We start from the raw sequence: 22,118 nt of genomic DNA, 5'->3' as shown, positions 1-22,118 counted from the left end.
AATTCCTCTGACCCAATTAGTATAGATCTCAAGGTATGTCTATCCAAGATCCAAGAAGGTTAGTTCCACCATTCTGGCATTTTTAATTACTGTGTGTCTTGCAGATAAATCTTGGGTAATGACCAGTTGGTCTCAAATAAACCTTATCTAGAGATATTTTTCTTGATCTATTATGTATAATTTTTTTAAAAAGGCAGATATTGCCAGGCTTGGTGACACATGCCTTTAATCCCAGCACTTGGGAGGCAGAGGCAGGAGGATCTCTGTGAGTTCAAGGCCAGCCTGGCCTACATAGTAAGTTCCAGGACAGCTGGGGCTATAGGGAGACCCTGTCTCAAAAAGACCAAAAAAAAAAAAAAAAAAGGCAGATATTGGCACATTTGTTACAATCAAATATGAAACATACTTCCTTAAATTTTGGTGACTTTCACAAACATACATTTATTCCTACATATGCCTTTCAAAGATGCATTATACAAGTATAACTGTATCTTTGCAGCAATAATAAAGCTTTGACACTGACCCAGAAAAGATACAAAAGAATTCTAAAAGGAATGATATCTAGTTAATAAGAGACATTTAGATACTACTGACAAGCAAGATAAGATAAAAAAAAAAGATGCATCAATTTCACTGCAAGTCTGAATTAACTCTAGACAAGAAGAATGATTAATTACCAAAATGTTAACCCATTGAAAAGGCTTCTTCTAGAGTGACAGAAAGCTGATGTTCCCTGAGCCAGGACTGAAGAAAGATGGCAGACAGATTAGATGGATGGATGGATAGATAGATAGATAGATAGATAGATAGATAGATGGATGATAGATTGATTGATGATAGATAACAGAAAAATAGAAGGGTGATATAAGATGTATTGACAGATAGATGGTAGATAATTGATCATTTATAGGTAATAGATTATAGATAGACTATAGCTATAGATAGATAATAGCTACCTAGGTGTGGCTGGGTGATAGATTATAGATAGATAATAGATAGATGACAGATTGACAGATGATAGACTGAAAGCTCATAGTTTAAATGTCGATAACACTGGAGTAAAATTACTATAGGAAAAGCATAAGTTGATATCCACCATTCCAAACCGTTCCTTTATCCACCTCTATCTGCTCCATTGGCAATTAATTTGTTAAAAATTAAAATTTTATTTTAAAAATTCCTTAAGCATATGTTTATATGTGACCTTAAGAAACCTCATGTTTTCCTTTCAGTAATCAATTCCCACTTCTGTGAGTTCTATTCTTCCACTTTCTAAATTTGAATCTTTCCCCCCGTTTTATTTACTTTTACTTTTTAAATGATGTGTGTGTGTGTGTGTGTGTGTGTGTGTGTGTGTGTGTGTAAATGTAAATGACCCCAGAGGCCAGAAGAAGATAGCAGATCATCTGGAGTGAGAGTTACAGGTGGTTACTGGTTGCCTGTGGGGTGCTGAGAAATGAACTCAGGTCCTTTGCAAGATTAGTAAGTGCTCTTAAGCACTTGAGTCATCTCTCTGGCCCCTGGTTTTTCATTTTTATATCAAGAAGCCAAAAGTTCAGGTCAATGACACTGCTAGACAAAAGCTAGGAAAAAATTCCATATGGAGCCAAATCAGAAATTAGAGAGTATGCCTTGAAAACCCTCTGATGTAAGAAAATCCAGACCTGTACAATTTATGTGATTTGTTAGATTCTGTCTTAAAGGGAAATTTGAAACAAACTAAACAACTTACAAATACACAATCATCTTAAAATTTCCTGATCATGTACATAAATAAAAACAAATTTAGGGGGCTGGAGAGATGGCTCAGCACTTAAGAGCATTTGATATTCTTACAGAAGACCTAGGTTCAGTTCCCAGCACCCACACTAATAACCATCTGTAACTCCAGTTTCAGGAGATCTGATGTCCTTCTGCCCTCCGTGGACATTGTACAACACGGGTTCACTTACATACATGCAGGCAAAACACCCATGTTCATAAAATAAAAATAAATAAAAATAGTAAATTTACACTAAGAAAATTGGAATTTTCAAGTAATTCATTTGTTCAGTGTTTTTAAGACAATTTCAAAAAATATTCAATATGATAAGAGAAAATGAAGTAGAGTGTAATAAGCGTTTTTAAAACTCAATTGTCCCGAACTTGGGCTGGGATAGAAATGGAAGAGAACAGCACTGTGTTTTACTGGGATATATTAACAATCAAGTGCTCCCAGGACATCCTCTGAAGCTTTCGTCATCATCTTAAGTCTTTCCACCAAACTGAAAAGGAGGGACCCTATGACTAAAGAATATATGGTAGACAGCTAACAAAATTTTATAGATCAAGGTCTAACTATTACATATTTGGTGTGCTCAAACAGTAATGTCCATATACCTGTCAGGTTCTGTTCAGTTGGCAGTACCTGGAGAAGAGTTGATGGTATTCAAACTAGGAGACCTAGGCCTTTACTCTGCCCTTTACCAGACTGCAGGCTTCCTGATGCCATCTAGTTCTTCACTGTATTGTTCTTACAGTCAAATAGGCATGTGCTTTACATGTCTTTGGTTTATTTTTATTTTTATTCTTGAGGGTTTCTGGTAATGCTACATTCGGAACATACAAAGGGTACAAAATGAATTTTTTTCCAGAATATTTCAAAGGATGGTGCCAGTCTATCATGGTCACATACTGTTACTGTAGGTCATTTTGTCTCTTAAAGTAAGACACCATATGTCCACAGTCTTGTCCTGTACTGAAACCCTCCCTAGAGGGTTCTTAGTCTCATTCATAAAAGAATTGAAGAATGGACTGAAATGGCAGAAAGCAGACAGACTTATAGAGACTTACATGAATGTGGCTGGTCAAAGGTTCTGTTGAGTTCTGCTTTACAAGGTGGGATTCCACGCAGGAAAAATTTGCTACCTCAGTAACGCATCAAGTATTCCACCCAACTCTTTAGCATAACTTAATGTGAACCTGCCTTCCTAGGGATGGTTTTATCACCAGGTGATTGACCAATGAGATTGGATAGGTGGGTCCTCCAACAGATAGACTAGGAATTTTTATAGTCTTGATCAGTTAAAATTATGGGGCTTTTTGCTACTCTAACATTCTGCCCTTTAAAGAGGTAACCCTAAAATCATTTAGGGATTAGATAAGAGCGCCCAAATACTTTTGACATTTTTGGCCTTTGAAACAGAGTATGCTGCTAAGAGGCCCAAGGAAATTTTGACTTTTAACCAAGAAACTGGCTACTTTTCTTTGGGGTCTTTTTACCCTAAATGCCTAGCTAATTCCTACCTCCTATTCCTACCTCAGCAACCCTTCAGTCATCGCTGTAAGTTCAGTAAATTCATTGGTTCTCCAGGAAAACTTTAATCAAATATTGGTTTGATACTAGAAACTTAAAGGGGATAAACATTGCTTAGTATCCCCAGGAAAAGAATTTTCACAACAGATGGAAAATTTATCTGTTAATGTTATTATGTTCCATAATTATTAAAAAAGAAAATGAGAATGTAAAAGATGTTAAAAAGATATGAAATGGAAGTATTTTCCAGAATAGACAGAAAAAAAATGAGCTGTGTTGGCTTGTTATGATATATAAAGGATGAGACAAAAATAATATATACATAATGTTAAATTTTCTAAGGTCATAGTTTAGTCAACTAGTTTAAAAAACAAAATATATGTCTATTCAAGGTTTATCTGAGAATGTTTAGTTTTTGCCCAAGCTTTATCTACATTCCACATGGTAATTAAAAGTACCAGGCTGGTGGAACTAACCTTGGATGTTCAACAGCCATACTGTGAGGCCTATACTAATCTGGTCAGAGGGACTTAAAGGGCAGCTTTTGCTCCTTGCCCTCTAAGGTCAACTAAGTTCCTGGGGACTAAGGAGCATCTCTCAAAATGTCCTGTAACTGTGGTGAATCACCTGTCCTCTTGTTCAGGGAGGCATGGAGGCCCCCCACCAGATGAACCTGGACCAGTGTTCAAGTCTACAAAGAGGAGGGTCAACACAGAGGAAACATTTCCTCTATGCTTCCAAGTGAAACCAGCTATGGTCAAGTAGGACCTTTGACTTATCTTCATATAGATGGAACTGGTAAAAGAAAGGAGCCAGGGGCTCCTCCCAAGTCCATGTGATCCCTGAGGAACAGATCCTCAAACGACCTTAATAGTAAAAATAAATTGGTTTATTTGGGCCAACTCTATGGTCTTAAATACCCAAAAGGAAAGTACAACCAAAGATTAAAATGATCAGTATGGGGCATTAGACTTAAGTCAATATAAAATGTTAGACAATTATATCTCATTGATGATTTTGTTTCTAAGTAGAAAGTGCTGCTCAGATGTAAGACTTCAAATCTTGGTCTTCAATACTGTAGTACCTACCTGTAGCTAAAGGAGACAACCCACTATTGTTCCAAAATAATGGATAAATTTTTTTTCTCCCCCATCTGGTCAGTTCCTTTGAGAGGGAACTGACACTGATTCTAGCCACCCCAACAGCTATCAAAGTGCCTGAAAACAAATCCTGATTTCATCACTCTTGAGTACACCCCCTGCATCCAATGAGAAATATATTACTATCGTTTTCTGATTGTGGTTCAGGTATTTGAGAGCATGCATTATTTGGGTCTTACTCCCAAATTGTTAGAATAAAATGAATGAGTGAATCATCACTAACTGAATGAATACTTGCCAAGAAATCTCTGAGCTGTACTACTCAATTGCAGGACTAATGAGAAAATGAAGTCAACTATAAAGAGACACATATATTTAAAGTATATTAATCTATACTAAATAATGCAAATAAGAAATTTATGATTAATGATGTATAATACTTAAAGGATTAATAAAAGTTATCTTGGGGGTAATCAACAGCTACCTAATTGGACTCACTCAGTGGGAGGGAACTCCTGTGTGGTACTGTAAACATAACCAAATACACATGGCTGGAGAAGTCATAGTTCTTGGGGAAACTGTCACATCCTTGAACACATGTACTTCTTTATGCTAAATATGGATCCTTATACTTAAAAACAAGTATGCCAGCTACCACTCATCAAAGAAGCTTCTTTTGCAACAAACAGAGACTATTACAGAGTTCCACAACTGGTAACTCACAGAGAATAAGTGCCTATGAGATGCCGACTCTAAGTGACACATCTACAGTGGAACCTTTACACCTAAGACTCATGAACATAGTAGAACAAGGGGTAGAGAGAATACTAATGCATCTTTCAGCTCACATCAATGAAGCTCCCTCATGTAACAGAGGGTAGTGAACAGAAAGGCCACAAATGGTCAAAGCATAAAGAATAAGGGTCTGCATAGTATGGGTCCCTGGACAGGATTCATGTATTAAACTTCATCCACTCAGGGATCAGGTACCATTGTGGAAGAGGGGGAGGAAAGATTGTACGAGCCAGGGAAGGAGGTGAATGACCATGTGGAAACAGAGTCCTACAGGTTCCTGGAACCTTGCTCATATGAACCTACAGCAAGGGTGTCAGTATGCACAAGAACCATGCAAGCTCAAGCAGACAAAAATTCAGCATAGAACTAGGGAAATGGGCAGCAGGCCCCAACTTTGGCTGAAGAATTATTGGCAGCTGATTACTGCTGGATGAGGGAGAGCTGACCTTCTTTAAGGGAGAAACGCTAGATGACTAGACCCCAGTGGATAAACTTATACTGATGAACATCGGGGTACACTAACTTGATTTGACTGGCCTTAACACATATGACAGAATGCATGAAATCCAGTGGAGGGGCTATAGGGGGTGCCAAAGGGGGAGGGGTATAAAGATGATTAAGCTGTTTTATATGAAATGCACAAAAAATTAATAAAAATATACATCAAAATGATTAATCAAGAAAAAAAATCTCAATTTACCTTTGTTTTAATATAATGACATATTTTATCATCAAACTACTGGTACATTAGGATGTGGTAGTTTGAATTCTCTCTCTCTCTTGCTCTCTCTCTCTCTCTCTCTCTCTCTTGCTCTTGCTCTCTCTCTCTCTGGGCTTTGTTGTATATAGATAAAAATGTGATCAGCCAGCTTCCTGCTCCTGCCCCATGCCATGCCTTCTATAATGGACTCTATCGTTTTGGAACCATAAGCCAAAATAAACTTTCTTGCTGAAGTTGCTTTTGGTCATGGTATTTTATCACGGCAACAGAAAAGTAACTAATATGGAAATTATTACCAAAACAGTGCAGTTGTTGCTATGAAGAATCTGACCATATTGGTTTTGGGAGGAATTATGAAAGTATAGAGTAGAAAAACATTGAATGCTGTAAGCAAAGATTAATGGTTCATTCTCATAGGAGCGTGGAAGACAGTACTGTTGAGAGTAATGTGTAATGTGGAGGTTCAGGTTATGAGACTTCAGAGGGGAACAAGGATTCAATTAGCAACTGGGTTAGAGGTTATTTGTGTGATATCTTGGCAAAGAATTTTGCTGCATTCTACCCATTTCCTGAAAAAATGAGAGAGAATAAATTAAAAAGTAATGGAAAAATTTCTTTGTTGGAGGAAATTTCAAGACAGCATAACACTGAGTCTGTGGAATGGTTAATACTGCTTACTCTTATGCAAGTCTACAATAAAAATTAGCAACAGGTGGGGTACAGAGAAATGGAAAATGAGCAGTTTGGAGAGGAAAAGAGGACGAGGAAGCTTAAGAGTGCAGGAAGTCATGTGTTGAATAAGTGGCAGTAATTATTAAGGAGATTAGTGCCAATAAATAGAAGCTTCCTGCTCTGCCCTAGAACAATAGAAACCATTCCCTCAGAACAAGAACCCACCCAGTTAAAACTCCAATTTTTTTAAAGGAAAGAGCCTAAGAGATTTGTTTCTCCTAGAAAGCAACTGCTTCAGTGCAACTATGATCCAAAGGGGCCAAAATTCATCTCAAGCTGACAGCCAAAATTGGCAGTGCTGTCCACCATGTGGTACTGGTTTTGAAGATTGAAAGGGAGTCACATATTCTCCCTCTATGTTTTCAGAGAATTGCTGAGGCCAGGCAATGTGTGGCAGGATTGGAATCCCTGTGAAGAGTCCCTGAAAGGTCACTGGGAGAAGTTGTGAAAGTGAGGCTGGGATTGCATTAGAGACCCCAAGATGTTCAAAACGCCAGAGTCATGAGACATTGCTAAGGAGAGCTACAGACAGGAAGTAGAACCAGTCCAGAGAGAAATATATGTTGTAGGCAGCAAAGCTGTAGGAACAGAGCCATCTAAGCCCTTTGAAACTGAAGCCTCAAATACTGAACACAGAGCTACAGAATTTTGTTTTCCCTGCTGAGTTTTGATCTTACTTTGACATAGTCTTTTCTCACTGTGCCCTGTTTCTTTTTCTTGGAATGGTAATGTATATTCTTTGCCACTGAACATTGGAAGTATGTAGTTTGCTTTTTATTTAACACAAGGAGAGGTCACAGTTAAAAGAGTGCTTTGAGTCTCAGAAGAGAATTTGGATTTTCGAACAGTGTTGAGACTGTTAGAGATTAAGGGAACTTTTGAAGTTGGACTAAATAAAATATGTTTTGCATCAGGAAATGGCCATGAGTCTGTATGTTCTAGGGGTAGAATGTGGAGGACTGAATGAGAACCATCTCCCACATGCTCAGGTATTTGAACACTTGGTCCCTGGTTTGTGGTGCTATTTTGGGAGTTTATGGAACCTTTAGGAGGTAGAGCCTTGTTGGAAGAAGCTCATCACTGAGGGCTGGCTTTAAGGATTAAGAGCCTCAAAAGCCTCACCCCTCCTGTTTTCTGTGTGTAGATAAAAACGTAATCAGTCTACTCCCTGTTCCTGCCGGCATGCCATATCTTTCTTGCTATGACGGACTCTGTCCTTCTGGAAACGTAAGGCAAAATAAACTTTCTTCCTGAAGTTGCTTTTGGTCATGGTATTTTATCACAGCAACAGAAAAGTAACTAGTACATGCCTCTTGGAGAGAAGGTACTATCATCCACCTATCATCTATCTACCTATCAGTCTGTGTGTGTGTGTGTGTGTGTGTGTGTGTGTGTGTGTGTGTGTGTAGCCTGGAAACTTCTCATTCCTCTGAAAAGCATGAGTGATCGGGGAGCACAGGGCATCCTGGGAAGAAGGGTGGAGCCTAGGCGGAGGCAGAGTTAGCATGGAGGCGAGATTAGAAAGAGAAAAGGAAGTGTGTGGCCACTATATCGAATGGCGGAGGCATCCTGCAGGTGTGGAAGCAAGAAAGGGGCATTTAGAGACCTGGGGCGAGACTGCGTGCCCATGGGGCAAAGCTAACAGAGACTGTCGGCGGGGCATGAAAGCAATCGGAAGCGCTGAGCTGTGCTGCTGTGCGGTTTCTTTGTAAGTCCTCCCTGACATATAAACCACGTGAAACCCACGATGTGTTACGTCCGTTTGTCCACCCACGTCAGGCACAGGAGACCCTGAGAAAGTGAGGGCAGATCAAACAGAGAGCAGGAAGGAGAAAATTTAATGGCACAGTGTATGTGGGGAAGTGGGGGGGACTGGGCATTGAACTTAGGACCTCTGGACAAGCAGTACACTCTCTTAACTACTGAGTCATCTCTCCAGCGCTTATTTTTATTCATGTGTGTATATATGAATGTATGCCCTATATCTATGGGTGCCTATAGAGGCAAGAAGAGAGCATTAGATTCCTCGGAGCTGGAGTTACAGGTGCTTGTAAACTGCCTGATGTGAATGCTGGGACTCAGGTCTTCTGGAAGAACAGCAAACACTCTTAACCATTGAGCCATTTCTCCAGCTCCACAAATGCATTTTTATAGATGAATTTTCCTATTTGTGAAAAATCCTTGTAACATGGATGAATAAATATATTTAAAAGCTTTAGTCAATATAGATCTCAGTTCCTGCTTATCAATGCATCTTCTTTAATATTTTATTTATTATTTTTATTTTATGTGTATAAGTGTATTGCCTACATGTAGGTAAGTGCAACCATGTGGAATTCCTGCAGAGGTCAGAAGAAGGCCTCTAATCCCCTGAAACTGGAGTTAGGGATAGTTGTTAGCCACCATGTGTGGGTGCTGGGAATCGAACCCAGGTCCTCTGCAAAAGCAGTCAGTGCTCTTAACTGCTGAGCCATCTCTCCAGTCCCTTATCAATGTATCTTCTTGGACCAAGTGGTATATTTTTATTTTATTTTAATTTCTGGAATTTCTATTTCATCAATTGCTGAAAATGTAAGGCTGCTTAAATAATGTGGAGAAATTTTTATCTCCTTAGAATACACTCCCAAGTGCATATAGGCATAAACCAAGGCAAGAGGGTATGTGTACTTTTTATAGGTTCATAAGAATGTGCTCTGCAGAATGTAGAAGTAAATTAACTATGATACTTTGATTCCCCCACAGAGCTTTTTAATAGGCAGAGTCTCATTCTCTTGAGATTTATTTATTGTAAAGATTAAATAGACAGTTCCAGATTGTGTATCAGTTTTTCTTCAACCTTATTGAGAAAATCAACTCTTCTGAGCAATAATAACTCTAGATATTGTCAAGATTGGGTTTCTGAGTCTTAAGAGCTACATGTAAAGCCACAGGTTAATGAGCATCGACCCAGACAGTAGTATGCTACTATGTATCTCTGTAGCCAGCAGCTAGTCTTTCCACTTCAGCATCTATAACATTGCTTAATTAAGATCTGATGTTTGACCATTTTTTGTTAGGTTAATTCTATCTTTATATTTTACCTTTGTAATTTCTCTTACTATCTTTCTATGCATTTATGCTATTGAATAAACAATATAAGCAGGTTTGAGTTTCTTAATTTGAAATTTAAATTTATAGTCAACTTAGCTCATAAAGAGAAACATAAGTGATACTTAGTCAAATTCATCTATTCTCCTAAAAACATAGACATTGCTGTAGTTTTCAGGCATGTTGATGGCCCTAATCTTATATTAAATATAGAGACTGGAATAAAACATGTTTTAGGTCCTATTCCCAAGCTACAAATTCCTAATTACATTTCTTTTTTATCTTTTTTTTTGGTCTTTTTGAGACAGGGTCTCCCTCTAGCCCCAGCTGTCTTGGAACTCGCTATGTAGACCAGGCTGGTTTTGAACTCACAGAGATCCACCTGCCTCTGCCTCCCGAGTGCTGGGCTTAAAGGCATGCGCCACCACACTCAGCTTTTTTATCTTTTAAAAAAATAATGTATTTATTTATTTATTTTTGGGGGACTTTTTGAGACAGGGTCTCCCTGTAGCCCCAGCTGTCCTGGAAATCACTATGTAGACCAGGCTGGCCTTGAACTCACAGAGATCCGCCTGCCTCTGCCTCCTGAGTGCTGGGATTAAAGGCATGTGCCTTTATTGTATGTGTATATGTATATTTCTTGCATGTAGGCAGATGCACCCATGTCGGTTGTACAGGGCTCATGGAGGTCAGAAGAGGGTGTCAGGTCCCCTGGACCTGGAGTTCAGACAGTTGTTAGCCACCATGTGGGTGCTGGAATCAAACCTGGGTCCTCTGCAAGAGCAGTCAGTGTTCTTAACTGCTGAGCCATCTCTCCATGCCCTCCTAATTTCATTTCTAAAAGTTTTTCAAATATATAGATTGATTAAAAACAAATCAGTCTCTTGAATTATAGTTATTAAAACTCTACTTGAGAATATAGACTCTGCTTTCAAAATGCTAAACATTATAAAGAACTCTATCTTAATGAATAACTTCATTAAGAGTTCATATTCATATGTATACTTATTTATGCTTATTATATCAGTTACTTTTCTTCATCAGCTGCTGTGATAGAGTCACTGACCAAAGCAACTTTTAGAAGGAAGAGGTTATTTAAGCTTACAGTTCCAGGGGAATTACAGTCTTTCATGGTGGGGAGGCATGATGGCAGCAGGTGGCTGGAACAGGAACAGAAAGCAAAGCACTCACATCTTCAAGCAGGCACAGGAAGCAAGAGTGTGACTCGAGAACCAGCAAGGCTTAAAAACTCTCTAGGCCCACCCCCCAGTGATCTGTGTCCTCCAGCATGGCCACACCTTCTAAGACCTCCCAAGACAGTACCACCAACTGGGGACAAAATGTCCAAATATTTGGAGCCTATGGGGGCCATTCTCATTCAAACCATTATACTTATATACCAATTAAAGCCATGTTATGTAATTTTTATAATATTGTCACATTTAAACCCCAGAAAAGCCCTCATAAACAAAGGGCACACATTCTTAAACAGATTTCAACCATTTGCTTAGGTAGTAAATGTATTAGTCTGCTGGGGCTATTATAACAAAATACCACAGACTTATTGGGTTAAGTAACAGAAATTCACTTTCTGTGGGCTTGCAGTTCAAGATCAATATAAGGACAGTTTCATTTTCCTCTGGTCTATCTCCCAAGCTGATAGATGACCACTGTTTTACAAAATTATCACATGGTCTTTACACTCTGAACATGCATTCCTAATGATTCTCTTGTATCTAAATTCCCTTTCCTACAAGAACATCAGCTAGATTGGATTATGGCCTACTCCAATGGTCTTTTTGTTAATCACCTTGTTAAAAGACTATAAACATAGTCACATTCTGAGGTTCTAGGAGTTAGGGCTTCATTTATCTTATGAACTTTTAGGACTCACTGTTCAACACAAAACAGCTGGAGCAAGAATATGAATCTACAGATTGACTTGAAGGCCTGTTGCATGTATGTATATATCAAAATAGGCTACTCAGCTCCTCTATTACAACTTTTTATTGTCTTAATAGAATGGGAATGAAAATAAGAAAAAAAGCCAAACACCTCAGTTTTGTGATGTAAAACAGAGTAAGAGGTTCTGAAAAGATAACAGCAGCAATGGTGGTATAGTTTCAGAAGCCCCTGGAATTTCCCCAGAAATACAGGTAAAGCAAACATAGTGGTGATACTATCCTGTCATATAACACCTATGATAAAACTTAATGATAAGATTTCTGTAGGAACACTACAATGGGATCAGTAGTTACAACTATCTGTAAGAACTATGCACTATTAGTATCCATGTAAGAGAAAGAAGCGTGGTTAAGAATAGCAACCACAGATCATTAGGTGGCGTTGGAAAATAAAAACCTCAAAACAGTGGGTGGCAAGCTACACTTCAAAGTCCAGGAGACTGATCTGAGAGCAAAACTGCAAAGGGACAACAACCAATTCTGAATGTGTTGGAGCAATGAGGGGCATTAAACTAACAGATCATTTCTTGGAAAAAAGTTAACTCTAATTGAAAACTACTGAGAGTAAAATAAAATCAAAGAAAATAGGATCAGTAAGAGCAAGGGAATTTTGTTTGCATACAGATTAGAAGTTTCCTCTATGAGATTCCATGAATGAGCAGAGCCAGGCTAAAAAGGAGAAAAAGAGAAGGGAGAATTAAACAAAGAGGTGACAGAATAGCTAAAACGCATGGAGAAATACAAAGGTGTATTTTCTACAACTCCACCCTTTGCTCTGCGAAGAGCAAGGAAAAACAGAAGCCAGAACAGAGAGTAAGCCAAGGGGCCCTGTTGACAACATACTGGCAGGCCTAGTCACAGGAGAAATCTTGGGCTCAGAAGCCTTAAATCAAGTGCAGAATTTAATGTGACTATGATTCCTGCTGCATGGCAGGCTAGCTTAGAGAAGAAATCCATTGCTTCTGTCCCCATCTCCTGGAGTACAATACCTAGGCACCATCTAGATGGAGAAGAGGCCTGTAGTTTGAGACTAGGCTCTAGGGAACTGAAAGCAAGGAAGCCCAGGGACACCCTGTGACAGTATCTGGGTGGGAGATGGCCACAGAAGTAGTGTTGAAGGCTGGGAGATCAGAACCAAGATGTTAAGAAGTTTAGGCAGCAAGGAGCTCTAGCTATGGAAGGCACAGTGTTTGGTGGCCTCTCCTTCTGTGGAGGGAAGCAAATGCCACAGCCTTTGGATTCCTTCAGAACCTAAGAGTTTCCAGCCTTTAGCCGGGGATTACTTGGCCCCTTAGTAGCTGCATTCCAGCAGTCTGTAGTTTGTTGCTGGGGGAAAGTTCTGAGGCCAGGCCAGGCAGATCATGCAACAAATCAATTGATTTGCCCAGCCTCCTCTCTCCCTACAGGTTCACAAGAGAATCTAATATTAAGTTAATAGGGTAGGAGCTGGAGAGATACCTCAGCAGTTAAAAGCACTGGCTACTTTTACAGAGGACAGAGGTTTAGTACTCAGCACCAACATAACAGCTAATTACTGTCTACAAATTCCAGTTCCAGGGGATCTGACACCTTCTTCAGGCCTCTGTGGGTACTGCATGCACATGGTGTACTGACATACATGTAGTCAAGACACTCACACTCATGAAATATAAATAAATAAATAAATAAAAATAAATAAATATAATTTAGTATGGTAGAAAGAATATAAGATAAAAATATCAAAAGATGAAAGCTTGTCAGACAGGAATGATTTTAAGAGAGTAAGACTGAAAAAAAAAAAAAAGAGTAAGATTGTACCTGAGATTTCATGCTGTGCTAACAGAAATAAAGAAAATAGTGTAGGTATAAATGTACATATACATATATATGTATGTATACATATATAAATTAGAGCTAATAATTTAAAGCAGGTGAATAAAGATTTGAAAAAAGTAACATTAAAGAAAACTTTTAAAACTTCAATAAGGAATGCTAAATTGAAAGGAATACAAGAACAACTGGTAATACATCTAGAAAAATAAAATATGGAGAGGAAAAACACAAATTTTAAGAGAATAAAAAAGATGAAAACAGTTAAGAAAAAGCAATATCAAAGATAGACATGATATACTGTAAGTAATATGGAGCCCAGAAGTAAGAAAACCAAAGCCATGTGCCAAAGCCAATGTAGTAGCTCATAAGTGAAGAAAACACAACTGAAAATAAGAACTTGAAATCATGTGGTGAGAGTACACAGAATATACTTGAGAAATTTTAACACAGAATGAAAAACTATGAAATATATTATGATAAATTTACATAAATTAAAAAATCTTTTTAAGCATCTAGGGAGCAACTATATTAAGAGTGGCATATATTTGGTGATTTAAAAACACAATTACAGGCTAGAAAGATGATGCAACCATTAAAGGCTAAGGCTAACAACCAACAGGTAAAACACACTTATAAATAACCATTTCAATGAAGAATTACTATTTGAAATTGAATGATAAAATACGATGTATCTGTTTGTCACAGTGCTTAGAAAAATTCTATAAATTTGTTTATACGAAGAGTCAAACATATGACATGAGTTCAGTTACCAACTCTCCATTTAAGAAGCCAGAAAAAAGGGCTGGAGAGATGACAAGGTGGTTAGAGCACTGAATGCTCTTGCAGAGGACCTGGGTTCCATTCCCAGTACCCACATGGAGGCTAAAAACAGTCCCTAATTCCAGTTCCAGTTCCACCCTCTTCTGACTTCTGCTGGCCCTGCACAACATGGGTGCACTTTACACATATGCAGGCAACACACTCATAAATTTCTTAAAAATAATAAATATTTTTTTTAAAACCCAGAACAATAAATTCAACCAAGGAAGAAGGGAAAAGAGCAAAAATGACATCATAAATCAAATTAAGTAACTAAAGAGAAGAGAAAGAGTTGAATTTTTGAAAACATTTTTTAAAACTCATAAATGTAGCAAGACTACAATAAACAATAAATAATAAGAAACAACAAAAAATCTTACCTTGGCCAATTCTGCAATTTAACCAAAACCAGGCTTCCAAGAGGAAGCAGCGAGTAGACAAACTTATACCCGCTTTCATTAAACTGAAACTCTTCAGGAAAATCTTCCTCAGAAATGGAGCAATTATTGAATGTTGAATCAGTGTTCATGAAACAATACCATGGTTCATCATGATCAATGGTGGCGGCAGCTTCACTTGACAACAATCTCCATTTCAGGCAGCTTTCGTTCTCACACTGAACCCAAACTCTGTTCACAAACATGCTGTTTTCCAGGGAAGAATCCATTATTACACAGTTACAGTATGCTCAGTTAGCAGCTTTTTTCTTTTCTCAGAATTGAATCTAATCTGGAAAATAAGAAAAAAATGAAAGTAAAGGAATAAAGATTCAAAAGTATGAGACACAATTCATACCAAAAGAAAAGAAATATTTGATATTTTCTGCCCACTTCCTGTGTATCTTGTACAGAAGACATATGGCCAGCACATTATATTTCTGCCAACCCAAAACAAAAGAACAAAATGACATGTAAATTACTCTCAACAAAAAGCACTCCAAAATTACTGGATCAGAAAAGTACACTTTAGCTAATGTCTTTGACTTACTACACAATATTTATCTGGCAGGGATCCACTACAGTAAATACTCAAGCTTTACAGAGTGCTTACTATTCACAAAGTATTACTTTAAGAAATCTTATGGTATAGCCCAGGCTGGCCTCAGACTCTTTATTCATATGCCTGAGCTTCGCCGGTGTTAGGATTACAGGCATGCACCACCATACACAGAAACACCAGGTATCAGATTCTAAGTGCTTTATGTGCACAGCTCATACAATCTTCTCAACAACCTTATGCCCATTTTTATAAAGGAAACTGAAACTAAGAAAAGCATTTTCCTTACCTTTCAGAGCTAAATTGTGTGAAGCTGAGATTTAAATGCAGGCAGTTGGTTTTAAATTCTGTGATCTTGTCCTTAGACTAACTATTCTAGAATATACAGACAGCATGACTCCATAATTTTGTTCTTTTTCTAAATAATCAGGAAAATTAAATGCAGCAATGTTCTCATCACATGAAAACTTTAATAATTGAAAAATTAGAGGAGCAATCATTTTAAAAAGTTATTTATTTTTTAATTTTATGGGTATGTATAATTTGCCTGCATATATAAGTACACGTATGCCACACAATGCCTACAGAGACCAGAAGAGGGTGTCAGATTCCCTAGGAGTGGAGTGACAGATGGTTGTTAGCCACTATGTGCATGATGGGAACCAAATCTGTGTCCTCTTTAAAGGCAGTCAATGCTCTTAACTGCTGAGCCATTTCTCCAGCCCCTGAGAAACGATCTTTAACTTAGGAAATTCTACCTGTTATTTTATTAACAATTTTTTTTCTCAATCCTACATAATAAAAGATATATTGAATATGTATGGTAAAGCTCCCTAAATATAGAATCAGTAATAACATTTATGTATATACTAATAAATTAGTAGCACTTCAATGCAGCTAAGTATTGGCAACTTATTTCCCAATAGCTAATTTTTTTTTTAACAAAAAGGAAAACAACAACTTTAGAACCAGCAAGGTGACTCAGTGGATAAAGGCTCCTGTCACCAACCCTGATGACTTCAGTTCAATCCTAGAAACCCATAGAGTGTAAAGAGAGAAATGACTCCCAAAAGTTGTTCTCTGATTTTCACATATACACTATAATCACACAACACATACATGCACACACCATAAATAATAAATAAATATAAATAAATGAATGAATAAATCCAAAAAAAGATTTTGGCATACTGTAGTGATAAATTAATAAAACACTACTATCCAAATATTAGTATCATTTCAATAATCTTTTAATCCCTAAATCAGTCACTTATTTTTAAACTTGCTTACTGATTCACATTTATTCATCTGAGCCACTACATGTTCCTCATTTGAGCCACTACAAATTACATCTGAAATTAGTCAATATATGTTATAGCCATTGATCACAATTTTTAAAGATTTTAGGCCTGGATTTTTTATTACCTGTATTTTTCACTTATATTTACTATGGTTTTAAATTTTTCATTGTGTATATTCATTGTACATGGAACTATGTCACATAAGAACATTTTCACACAAGTGTATGTTTTATGTTGAACATACTCTCCATCGTAACCTCCTATCACTCCCTTTTCACTCGTCCTCCCTCCTGTTGGTTCTCTTTGTTCCCTAAGAGTTCAGTTTCACTTTGGTATTCAAGTCATACATGCATATATAATTATATATCTATATAAAATCTAGGAAGCACATGAGAGAAAACATATAATATGCCTGAGACTTCCTTAATTCATTCAAGAGGTTGCATCCATTTTCAAAAAAAAAAAACAAAAAAACAAAAAAACCCCATAACTTTGTACTTCTTTATGGGTGGAAATCTTCCACTGCATACACATAGTAAATTTCCTTAGCCATCCTTCTGTTATCTTTGCTGTTAGACATCTAGGTTGATTCTGTAACTTAAGCTATTTTGACTACTGCTGCAATAAATATTAATGTTCAAGTATTTCTGTAATATGGTGATTTGGAGTTCTTTGGGTAGATATCTAGGACAGTATAGCTAGGTCATATGATTTAATATCCACTGCATACACATAGTAAATTTCCTTAGCCATCCTTCTGTTATCTTTGCTGTTAGACATCTAGGTTGATTCTGTAACTTAAGCTATTTTGACTACTGCTGCAATAAATATTAATGTTCAAGTATTTCTGTAATATGGTGATTTGGAGTTCTTTGGGTAGATATCTAGGACAGTATAGCTAGGTCATATGATTTAATAGTTTTTTTTTTTTTTAGAACCTCCACACTGATTTCCATAGTGGTGGACTAGTTATCAGTCCTACTAGCAGTGTATGAGCGCTCTCTTTGGTCCACATCCTCACCAAAATTTGTTATTATTTTTTCCTTAATTTGCATTTTTTTATGAGATTGGGGTGAGACATAATTTTAATTTGTATTTCTCCGACAGGCCATGAGTTTGAACATTTTTCATTAGTTTATTGGCCATTCATGTTTCATCATTTGAGCACTGCCTGCTCATTTCATCAGGCCATTTATTGACTGGGTTGTTTGATTTCATATTGCTTAGATGTTTGAGTTCCTCATATGTTCTAATTATTAATCCCATGTCAGATATATAGCTAGCAAATATTTTCCCTGATTCTATTGGCTATTAGTTAACTGTATTGTTTCCTCTTCTGTGAATTCCATGAGTTCCCACTTGTTGGCATTAAATCCTAAGCTACTGGATTCCTATTCAGAAAGTTCTTGCCTATGCCTATTCTTGAACTGTTTTCTCCTGACAGTTTCAAAATTTCAGGTCTTACATTAAAGTCTTTTATCCAATTTGGATGTATTTTTTTGTGAAAGGTAACAGATAAGGGTCTAGTATAATTTTTCTACATCTGAATCAAGTTTTCTAACACCATTTATTAAAGAGGCTTTTTTTCTCCAATGCATATTATTGGCATCTGTGCAAAAAAAAAAAATCAAGCAATTATAGTGTGAATTTATATCTAGGTCCTCTAATCCACTCATTGACATATCTGTTTTGAGACAGTGTGACATTGTTCTTGTTACTATGGCTCTGTAGTATTACTTCAAATCAGTTGTGATACTTCCTGAATTATTCTTTTGCTAAGGATTGTTTTGGGTATCTGGGGTCTTTTGGGCTTCTGTATGATTTTTCTATTTTTTTTCTATTTCTTTAAAGAATGGAATTGGAATTTTGATGGGGACTACACTGAATCTGTAGATTGTTTTTGGTAAGGAAGCCATTTTTACATGCTAATTCTTCTAATCCATGAGCATGAGAGGTCTTTCCAACTTGAAGTATCTACTTCAATTTCTTTCCTCAGCATTTGAATTTTTCATTGTAGAGGTTTTTCACTTCCTCGGTTCAGTTTATTCCAATGTCGGTTTTTTGTTTGTTTGTTTGTTTGTTTGTTTGAAGCAACTGTGAATGTACTAATGGGACTGTTACTCTGATTTCTTTCTCAGTGTTTGTTACTGACATGCAGATTCTAAGCCCCTTCCCCATCCCACTCTCTTTCACATTTATTCCTCCTTTAATACCCAATGTAATTTAGTAGGATAGCTCTGTCCCACTTAGGCTGATTCCATATCCAGCCATGGGTGTGCAGGTCTCTTTAGAAATCTATCTTGACTCTTTCAGGAATAAAACCAAAGCTTTGTAGCAAGATTAAACAGTAACTCTATTTTTAGTTTTTAGAGGAATTCACATACTGATTTGTATAGTACCTGGACTAGTTTAGAGTTCCACAAGAGTGTGCAAGTGTTCTTTTCCCCCCATATCCTCACCAGCATTTGTTTTCTTCTTTTTTAAAAATTTATTAGTTCTTTGAGACTTTCATACAATGTATTTTGATCACTCCCCTTCCAGCTCTGCCTAGGTCCACCATCTCCATCCCTACCCACCCAACAATTGTGTCCTTTCTTTTTCATTAAAAAAATAAACACTGAGTCCAATTTGTGCAGCTAATATATTCTTGAGTGTGTGGTCATTCGCTGGAGTGTGGTTGACCTTCCAGGAAACAGATTCTTAAAGAAGACTGACTCTCCTGCTCCCAGACGCTATCAATTGCCAATAGCTCTTTGGCTAGAGGTGGGACATCTTACCTACCTCCCCTCTCCCTGCATGTTGAGATACTGTCTGGTTTGAGCTTGAACAGGTCTTGTGCATGCTGTCACAACCCCTGTGAGTTCATATGTGTACCTTCCCTGCTGTGTCTGAAAAACACTTTTTCCTTATACTCATGCACAGTCTCTGGCTCTTACAATCATTCTACCCCCTTCTGCAATGATCCCTAAGCCTTGGGAGAAGAGGGTACTTATGATATAGATGTCCCATTTAGGGCTGAGCATTATACAACCTCTTATTCTCTGCACCTTGACCAGTTGTTGATTGTTGTGTTAACAACTATCTGCTGCAAAAAGAAGCTTCTCTGATGAGGGTTAAGAAATGAACTAATCTATGTGTATAATAAGTAAGAATCTGTTTAAGACTATGTCCATTTAGCTGAATAATAGTAGTGGGTTCTCCCTTAGGGTATATGATCTGTTAGCCACAGGTTCTTGGCCCTGATAACAGTGCCAGGTATGAGTTTTGTGGAGCAGGCCTTAAATTCAGTGTGAAAGTAGTTGGTTACTCCCATAACATTTGTGCCACTATTGCACCAGTGGGCATGCCTTGCCAGGCCAGTCATTATTGAAGCTCTCTAGATTCACAAACAGGTATTCTCAAACTGTTCCATAAAGTAGTAAGGGAATGAATATCTTTAGATTTATTCAATGAAGCCAATGTTCCCCTGATACAAAACTAAATAACACACAAAAGAAAACTATGGACCAACTTCCTTGATGAGTATAATAAAATCCTTATGAACCAAGTTCAATGACATATCCACAGAAACATCATGATAAAGTCTGAGGTCAGAAATGCAAGAATAGTTCAACATATACAAATTAGTAAACAAAGCAGAATACAGTAGATGACCTTGCCCTAAGGGATGTCTGGGGACACTAACTTGACAAAATAGGCCTTAAGACAAGTGACAAAATGTATGAATTCCACTGCAGGGGCTACAGGAGGGTGCCAGTGGAGAATGGGATATAAAGAGAATTAAATTGATTGAGATGTTCTGTATGAAATACACAAAAATTCAATAAAAACACAACATAAAATTATTATTATTAATATTTGTATATATTGAGTCTTGTTTTATGGTCTGAAATGTCAGTTTTGGAGAAATTCCCATGAGAAGAATGTGTATATCTTGGTTGTTGGATAAAATATTCTGTACATGTCTGTCAAGCCCATTTGATCTGTGGTATAACTTAACTATGAAGTTCCTTTGTTAATTTTTTTTAATCTGGATGATCTATCTTTTGATGACAATGGGCCACTGAAATATCCCACTATTAGATCTTTTTCTAGTTTGTAGAAAACAATGTGGTGAGAAGAGAAAGTAAATAGAATAAAAAAGTAGAGTGTTTGGTTTGATTTTTAGGTAAATATTCACCATAATTTCCCTAGAATGGAATATACTATTCACATAGTAAAATTCATAAAGTAGTATCAAATTAGCAAGTGACTTTAATGTAGGTAAAACATACTGAATGACCGTGCATATAAAACTGTAAAATTATAATGTTTTATCTAATGGCTCACAACAGTGGTTTCTCATTAGAATTATATCTGAAGCATTTTTGAAGCACAGAAGTTTGAGAATCAACTCAGGCATATTGAATAATATAAGGGACTAGTATCCAAAAATTAACATTTAAAGCAAAAACAAAAACAAAGCTTCAAGTGGTTCTGATTAGTATGCAGGGAAACAAAATTCTTCTAGAACCTATAAGACAGATCACATATCTATGTTTGGAGAAAAATTTTAGTTCATAGCTTATTCTTTTTTAATAGAATGTTTTCAAGTCTGTTTAAAAGTTCTATATTCCTGTTTTCTAGAAAATTTTGTTAAATGTTCAGTAAAATTTACTTATGGAATTGTAAGAAGTCCTTAGAGAAAGATTTTAACAGTGGATGGAAAAAAATAAGATAAAACCATTCTTGAAGATCAAGACAAATCCCAAATCCTTTCCATGTGATGTATGAAATTATAACAAAGAACTAAAAGGGGTCTAACATTATGGGAAATGAAGTACATGAGTTGATAGGTGCCATATCATAATTTGCCTTTTCAAATCTAAAGGGAGGCACACATTCAAACATGGCCATTCTGATACTACTCTATTTTATAGAGTAGTATCATTCTGTGAATATAAGATTAAAATTAGGTCATTCTGTGAATATAAGATTAAAATTAGGATAAAAGCAATTTTGAAAAATCCTTTACAGGATGCCATTAGGAAACAAAGTTTATACAAGATCCTAATTGCTACCTTGAATGTGAACTCAGGTCAACCCTATCTTTTGGTCAATGACATTTGCTACAATCAAAATAAATGGACAATTATGTTGTGCCCAAATGCCAGAGATGCCTATCAAAGGGCTTTCAGAGTCTTGTCCTATGGACATCTCGTTTCTGCTTGTATGTTCTTTTCTTTATCTTTGCTTGGTCACTGCATACCTCATATGAGATTCCACTCTTCCTACCTTCTTTTGAACACTTATCCAAGGATACTGGAAGCCTTGTCTCCCACACTATAATTCCTAAGATCCCAAATAGGTAATTTTACATTTGCAGTTTCTGCAGTGTAATTTGACAAAGTGCAAAGTAACTGAAAAGGTCATGCCACATTTGTGCAATATAACTTTGATTGTATTATTATAATTTAAAACTTTTATAATAACTGAAATCTACCATTTTGATTTTTA

At 36.9% G+C, this 22,118-nt stretch overlaps 1 protein-coding gene across 1 annotated transcript in view; it reads right to left on the bottom strand.

The window, feature by feature from the left end:
* Zcwpw2 (zinc finger CW-type and PWWP domain containing 2) overlaps nucleotides 1-22,118 on the bottom strand; it is a gene marked incomplete in the record, with an annotated part of 165,116 nt that overhangs the window by 91,353 nt on the left and 51,645 nt on the right. Inside the window, 1 exon segment of the mRNA XM_029567035.1 lies at nucleotides 14,706-15,054. Coding sequence (XP_029422895.1) covers nucleotides 14,706-14,992 — 287 coding nt within the window.

This window comes from Nannospalax galili, unplaced genomic scaffold (genome assembly GCF_000622305.1).
Source record: "Nannospalax galili isolate Female #2095 unplaced genomic scaffold, S.galili_v1.0 scaffold419, whole genome shotgun sequence".
Classification (NCBI taxonomy): Eukaryota; Metazoa; Chordata; class Mammalia; order Rodentia; family Spalacidae; genus Nannospalax; species Nannospalax galili.
Note: the sequence above shows the minus strand (reverse complement) of the source record. Positions and strands in the feature narration are given on the sequence as shown.